The 6,481-nt window shown below is 46.2% G+C and overlaps 1 protein-coding gene across 2 annotated transcripts; it reads right to left on the bottom strand.

Annotated features, from left to right (window-relative positions):
* Positions 1-484: 484 nt before the first annotated feature.
* On the bottom strand, positions 485-4,012 carry AVPR1A (arginine vasopressin receptor 1A). Of its 2 annotated transcripts, none has more exon segments than NM_001199792.1 (2): positions 485-771; positions 2,361-3,339. In NM_001199792.1, coding segments are annotated over 2 exon segments (1,266 nt in total).
* Between the last annotated feature and the right edge of the window lie 2,469 nt (positions 4,013-6,481).

The following is a 6,481-nucleotide window of genomic DNA, read 5'->3' as shown; positions in this document are numbered from 1 at the left end:
TTTGAGGCTGCATTTCCTGATACACAAATTGATTTTACTGGACACAAAAATAATTTCTGTAAAGTCTCTTCCAATTCCTTTCAAACCCTGATGATGAACTTACTTTGTTCAGAAATAATGCCCCTACATTATATGACTTCTAAACCAATCAAGCCCTAGTTATGTCAGAAATAAAAAGAAAGGAAACCTACAGAAAAATATAAAGCATGGTTATGATTATTCCTATAGAAATAAGGCTTCTGTTATTTCTGGGAACTAGGTCTGCAGATTTTAGTGTTGCATGTTTTTATTAACATTCTGTATAAAACAATTCATTGCTTTTGCTTGTAGCAATGTGAAAAATGCAAGGAGAAACACAGTCTTGTACTCAACAGATTGATTAATCATATCTCATATAAGTTCACTTGTCTGATAATTCTAGCTGGATTCAGTCAATGGGCTGAAAAGTCCATTACAAGAGTTAGACTGTGTGAACACAGGGGGCTCAGGTTGAAACAGGAATGAATTTGATGGACTTGGAAGATTTAGGCGAGTCTTTCCATGTTCCCATACTGTTGGTGGGGCTTCGGTTGTTAGTGAAGGAAGTCTGTCTTCGGCTCATACTGTCAGAACCTTCTCTGGTGAATGTTCGTTTCACGTTTTGGCAGCATGGGAAGCTTTGGGCACAGTCTTGCAAGAGATGGCCACTAAAAAACATGTATATCCAGGGGTTGCAGCAACTATTCAAGGAAGCCAGTAATGCAGGGATGGCGGTGGCTGGGTTTTCTGACTCTGTATGGAAAACATAAGGAGAAAGCATTTAACTAATCAAACGCAAGTAAAAGCACTGAATAAACTCATTCTTTTATTGGTTCACAAAAGTGGGAAAATGTCTTGGGTCAATATAGAAAATGAAGTATTTTGTTTATCAATTGGGGAAATAGTTGGTGAATAGAAATTGCTTTGTTGTAAAATATTTTCATGAGCAAGATGCCTTGAAATTAATTCAGATATTTTAAGCCACTATTAAAATATTTAAGTAGAATGAGGGAGACTTTCAAGAGGCTAAGAATACTGAATCATTTATTAATAAAACTTTGAATCATTTGTGTTAGCACTAGCATATGCTAATGGAGACAGCACTTACAGAATGGCTGCCATTTCAGTGAAATCTCAAGAGTCTATAGCCACATATACCAAACTGTATGCATCCTGATAACTTAGGCAAAAGTATGACACTATGGACCATGTTTAGTCATTTAAATTTTTTCTTAATACTAAACACATTCTTGTAGTAAGAACTCTTTACAGAAGGGGATAGTTCAACTAGGTCCCTGAAGGATGCAGTGTTTAGTTGTTTTCTTTGGCTAATTAGAAACTTCTTTTAATTTTAAAAGAAAACTCTCTTTGATTCTGGTTTGAACAACTAGATTATATTATGGAGAATGGATGAATTAAGAAATTCCAACAGTCTTTTGAACCATTTTTTTTTGTGTGTAATTGCATTGTCAAACCACATAAATATAAACTTTCACAGTAGAACTAGGCACTGAGAATATACCTTTTCTAAAGATAAGAATAATTGGCAAGCATTGACACTTCCTTATTTAATATAAATTTGGGTCTTCTCACTCTTGTTATGCCAGAATAAATTACACATTATTTCATCAAACTTTGTGCTAAGATGCAAATCTTAAAGTGATCATGATCTGTGACCAAGATTCTATTCAAAAAGAATGGAAATCATCAACATACCTATGCACAGTGAAAAAAATTAAAACATGTTGAGAAATGGAACACTAGCTAAATGCCAAATTGAAATGACTTAAGAATCTTCCTTCAAGGAGTTTAATCTTCATACCCCCAAGACCAAGCATAAAATAGGCACAATAATATTTGTTGGCTGGATGAGGAATAAATAAAACTTAAAAAAAATTTTTAATCTTTCTTCAGAAAAATATGTCTGTTTTACCCTTATTTAGGGCATTTCTACAAAAATTTTACAGTGTGTTACTTTTCACAAGCTAGCAAAAAGCAGTCGTGACAGTATAAATATTTCCCTGAATCCAGCAGACTTGAAAGCAGGATATTAACACTGTTGTTAGTGCTTTGACAGAGAGTAAATTTTTCTGTTTTGTAACTGCGTGGCTGACGGGAGGGCATAGTTTCTGGATTTGTGGTTTTAGGAGCTGGTTACATTATCTTTTAACTATTCCACTCAAGGTGTGATTCTCATTCACTAAGTTAAGAACTATGGCCCTAGAGGATGTGATGAAAAGACTGTCTCTCTCTCTCCCCACTTCTCCCTCTCTCGCCAACTCCCTCTATCCCCAACACAGAGCCCCCATTCCTTCACCTTCCTCCGCGGTCCTGACACCTACCGACCCAGGAGAAATTCTTATCCCAGGCAGACCACATCTGGATGATGAAGAAGGGCGCCCAGCAAACGATGTAGGCCGTCACGATCACGAAGGTCATTTTCACGGTGCGGATCTTGGCGCGGGAAATGGTCTTCACGCTGCTCACACACCGCGCGTGCAGGACTCCTCGGTACAAGGCGCTTTCTCCCGCGCCCTCGGCGGGGGCGCCCGCGCCCTGGCGCCCCGCTGTCTTTCCGCGGACTTTGCGCCAGATGTGGTAGCAGATGAAACCGTAGCAGGTGCCCAGGATGACCACGGGCGCCACGAACACGCTGCCGGTCATCCAGGTCACGTAGGCCGGGAGACCCCAGGGATGGATGAAGTTGGCCCAGCAGTCGTAGGTCTTGGTGACGTTGCTCACCTCGACCATGGAGAAGACGAAGTACTGCGGGGTGCTCAGCACGAAACTCAGCACCCAGGCGGCGGCGATCATGAGGCGAGAGCGGCGCGCGGGCTGCTGCAGAGTCTTCAGCGGGTGGCACACGGCGATGTAGCGATCGGCCGTCATGACCACCAGCATGTAGGCCGAGGCGAACATGGCGAACACCTGCATGTGCTTCACCACGCGGCACAGCCCGTCGGGTCCGCGGAAACGGTAGGTGATGTCCCAGCCCAGCTGGGGCAGCACCTGGAAGAAGGCGACGGCCAGGTCGGCCAGGCTGAGGTGGCGGATGAAGAGGTGCATGCGGGACGTCTTGCGAGGCGTGCGGTGCAGCGCCAGCAGCACACTGCTGTTACCCAGCACGGCCACCACGAAAATCACGGCCAGCACGGCAATCTCCAGCTTTGCCAGCTCCTCGTTGCGCGTGTCCGCCTGCGGGCCGCCGTCTTCCCCGAGCGCCTCCGAGTCCCCGCTGGTGTTGGCACCTCCCGCGTCCAGAGGCCACCACCGGCTGGAGTTACTCGCGGGCCCCGCGCTGGGGCTCCCTGAGAATCGCATGCTGTCCATGCAGCGCCCCCTCGGCCTCGGCGGAGGCCCGTTCCCTTCCCGCTTCCTCGCGCGGTGCGCTCCCTCCTGCCAGCGCTCGCCGCCAGCCGGGCTCTGCTCGCTCTCTTGCAGGCGTCTCCGGGCGCAGAGTCTCACCAGCCGACTCAGCCGCTCTCGGTCGAGCCGCACGTCTCTTTCCCTGCTCCGCCCTGTCTCAACTCCGGCGAAGCCTGGAAGGTGCGCTCTGAGTCTCCGAAAGCCCTGGACTCCAAACTCAGATTATTGATACGGAGTTTGTTTCTCCAGATCGCGCTCCCTCTCGCCCCAGTGGTTGGAGGCTGTTCGGTGCCTACTCTCGCCACCTCCCTCTCCTCTCCTCCCAGGATTTTCCTTTCTCTCAACTTCCTACTTCGGTGATTTGTGCTTTTTGCATCACTGCTGCAGGGGTGGGGCTGGAACGCGCAGATTCCTCGGTGTATCGGTTGTGGTGATGCTTCCCCGCTCTTCTATTAATTAAAAACAAACTAAACTCGTAGAACTGGACGTGTCATACCTTTTCAGGGCTTCCCATCATTTCCTCAAGCCTCCGTCAAGAATCACCTTAACTCTGCATGTGACTTCAATAGACATGGCACCTAGAAATCCAGAGTCCACTGCCCGCTCGGGTGCTCTTGAACCTGAATTTGGCGCGTGACGCCCACCTGCGTCAGCCGGGATTTCTCCCTGCGCCGAGAGTCCGCCCATCCCTGGAGAGCCAGTCTGGCTAACTTCATTCTCAGGACAACTCGACTACGGGAATTTCGTCTCTTACTGCCCCGCTCCTCTCCACCCTCCTCTGCAGTGTAACTAACTTTTTTGATGCCTCTTGTCTGTCTCCTGCCTGCATTCGCTGACCGGAAGAACGCAGTCGCTGGTCCCGAGGCAGTCCCCGCGGCTGCTTGCGTGCGCGTATCACAGCGGGGGAAAGGAATTTCTCCTGGTTTTCCACTTTCCCCTGGGGCTGGGAGCGGGTTTAGGGGTGGGTGGGACTTAGGAGTTTTCTCTAAACTAGATTCCTGGGGTTTTCTCCGGGAAAAGCCTGATTCCCACAGCTGGATGGGCGGGCATTGGGCCACAGGAGTCCGTGGGGACTTGATCTGCTTTACTGCCGAACCATGGGGACATCTCTTCGGGTGAACGAAGAGAGCTGCCGCAGAGCGGCAGCCCAGGAAGTGCTGTCCAGACTGGAACGAAAAGCCGCCAGGCTTCTTGCGCTGGTAGATGAGAAAGAGGCAACCTGGGCAGGAGAGAGATGCTCTGAACAAGAGGGAAAAGACGGCCTACCTATCGACTGGTTACTCTGGGCGGCGGGAACCCAGCAGCCGGGCCGGGGACGCACAGAAATACTAACTGCGCGCTCTTTCAACTTTGGTGAAGGTACACTCGGAAGAACAGCAAGGGGGAGCTGTTTTCAGGCTATTTCACACAAGAGGCGTTCCTGGTGGCTCAGATGGTAAAGAAAATGCCTGTAATGCGGGAGACCCGGGTTCAATCCCTAGGTCGGGAAGATCCCCTGGAGAAGGAAATGGCAACCCACTACAATATTCTTGCCTGGAGAGTTCCATGGACAGAAGAGCCTGGTGGGCTGTATAGTCCATGAGAGTCGGACACGACTGAGCAACTAATACTTTCACTTTCACAAAAGTAGAAAAAGAAGAAAAAAAGAAACAACTCCATTCTGTAGATACAAGAACATGACTTTTTGGTCAGAATGTATTGTGGCCATGGTAGAAATTTGATTGTCTGAGAAGAATATCTATGAAATGTAGGCAAATAAACCAGAAAAATTTCTGAGTTGCAGTTCTCAATGATAATTCAACTTTGCATGCCCAAAATGCCCAGTTCACGCATGCCCAAATCTCAAGGCTGTCACGCTTAAGAGTGCTGAATTGGACCTTGGGAGTCCTTCATTATGGCTGCATAAGCCTCGGTGTATTTATCTTTAAAATGGTAATGAAAGTACCTGCCTTACCTTATGGGGCTTCCCTTGTGGCTCAGCTGGTAAAGAATCCTCCTGCAATGCAGGAGACCTGGGTTCGATCCCTGGGTTGGGAAGATTCCCTGGAGAAGGAAAAGGATACCCAATCGGGTATTCTGGCCTGGAGAATTCCATGGACTACCGTCCATGGGGTCACAAAGAGTCAGACAGGACTGAGGGACTTTCACTTTCACCATCTACTTTTGAGGTTATTTGGAGGATCAAATAAGACAATGTTCAGTATAGAGAAATTTTCTCAAACCTACAAGTTGTGCTGCATTAAGGAGTCAAAAGATTTGAAAAGTCCAGAGATAGCAATAAGTAAAAGGTTTCCAGATCACCTGTCTGGAAATATACTTTAAGCAATTAGGTAATAGTCACTGACTCCGGGAGACGACCTTAAGTAACAAATTATATTATTAGTGCCACATATGAGAAATAATCTTGTCTGACCCTAGTGTTCCAGGGTATTGCAAAAGTGGTCTGTTAGCCAGAACCTGGCAATTTTGTTGCTCTTAGCCCTACACCTTTGAGCTTACAGGTTTCCTGAAGGATGAAATCTGCAGTACAGGGTCACCAAAGTTTCTTTTAGTGTTCTTATTCCAGAGAGAGGGTGTGGTAGATTCTCAGGAAATCATTCATCAGTGTCAAGCCCTCTGATTAAACAATCAAACTATATACAAATACAAATTATGAAAATAATTTGTTAGGTTACATTGGCCTCACAGTTGGAAGATACTCATCCTCAGTGGACAGTAGTACTAATTGTCATGGATTGAATATATATACACACATTTATATGTTACATAGGAATATGTGTGTGTGTGTGAGGCAAATTCCAGAACCCTGTCCCTCGTTTAACCCATACAGTTTTTAAAATGTGTCTGTCTTGGTTTTACTGGTTCTCTATTCAAAGGAAACCAGGACCACTGAAATACTCAAGTACCTGCTATAAAAATTATTCAGTGGAAGGTAAAGAAATTGTGGTCCTAAAATATGAAAAGAACATAGTCAGCATTTCCTGTGCTATTTCTTATGCTTTGTCTTCAAGAAATTTGTATTTCCTCTGTACTTGTATTAGGACATTACTTTCACCATCTTACTCTCAGTAGATTTCAGTTAACATATTGTGGGGGT

The sequence above is a fragment of the Ovis aries genome, chromosome 3, assembly GCF_016772045.2.
Source record: "Ovis aries strain OAR_USU_Benz2616 breed Rambouillet chromosome 3, ARS-UI_Ramb_v3.0, whole genome shotgun sequence".
NCBI lineage: Eukaryota > Metazoa > Chordata > Mammalia > Artiodactyla > Bovidae > Ovis > Ovis aries.
The sequence above is the reverse complement of the archived record's forward strand: the minus strand, read 5'-3'. Positions and strand labels throughout refer to the sequence as shown.

Coding starts and splice junctions, on each gene's coding strand:
- AVPR1A (XM_027965731.3), bottom strand. CDS start 3,348: ATGGACAGCATGCGATTCTCAGGGAGCCCCAGCGCGGGGCCCGCGAGT. Junction 772..2,335: donor TGTCAGGACCGCGGAGGAAG/GTGAAGGAATGG, acceptor TTTTCCATACAG/AGTCAGAAAACCCAGCCACC.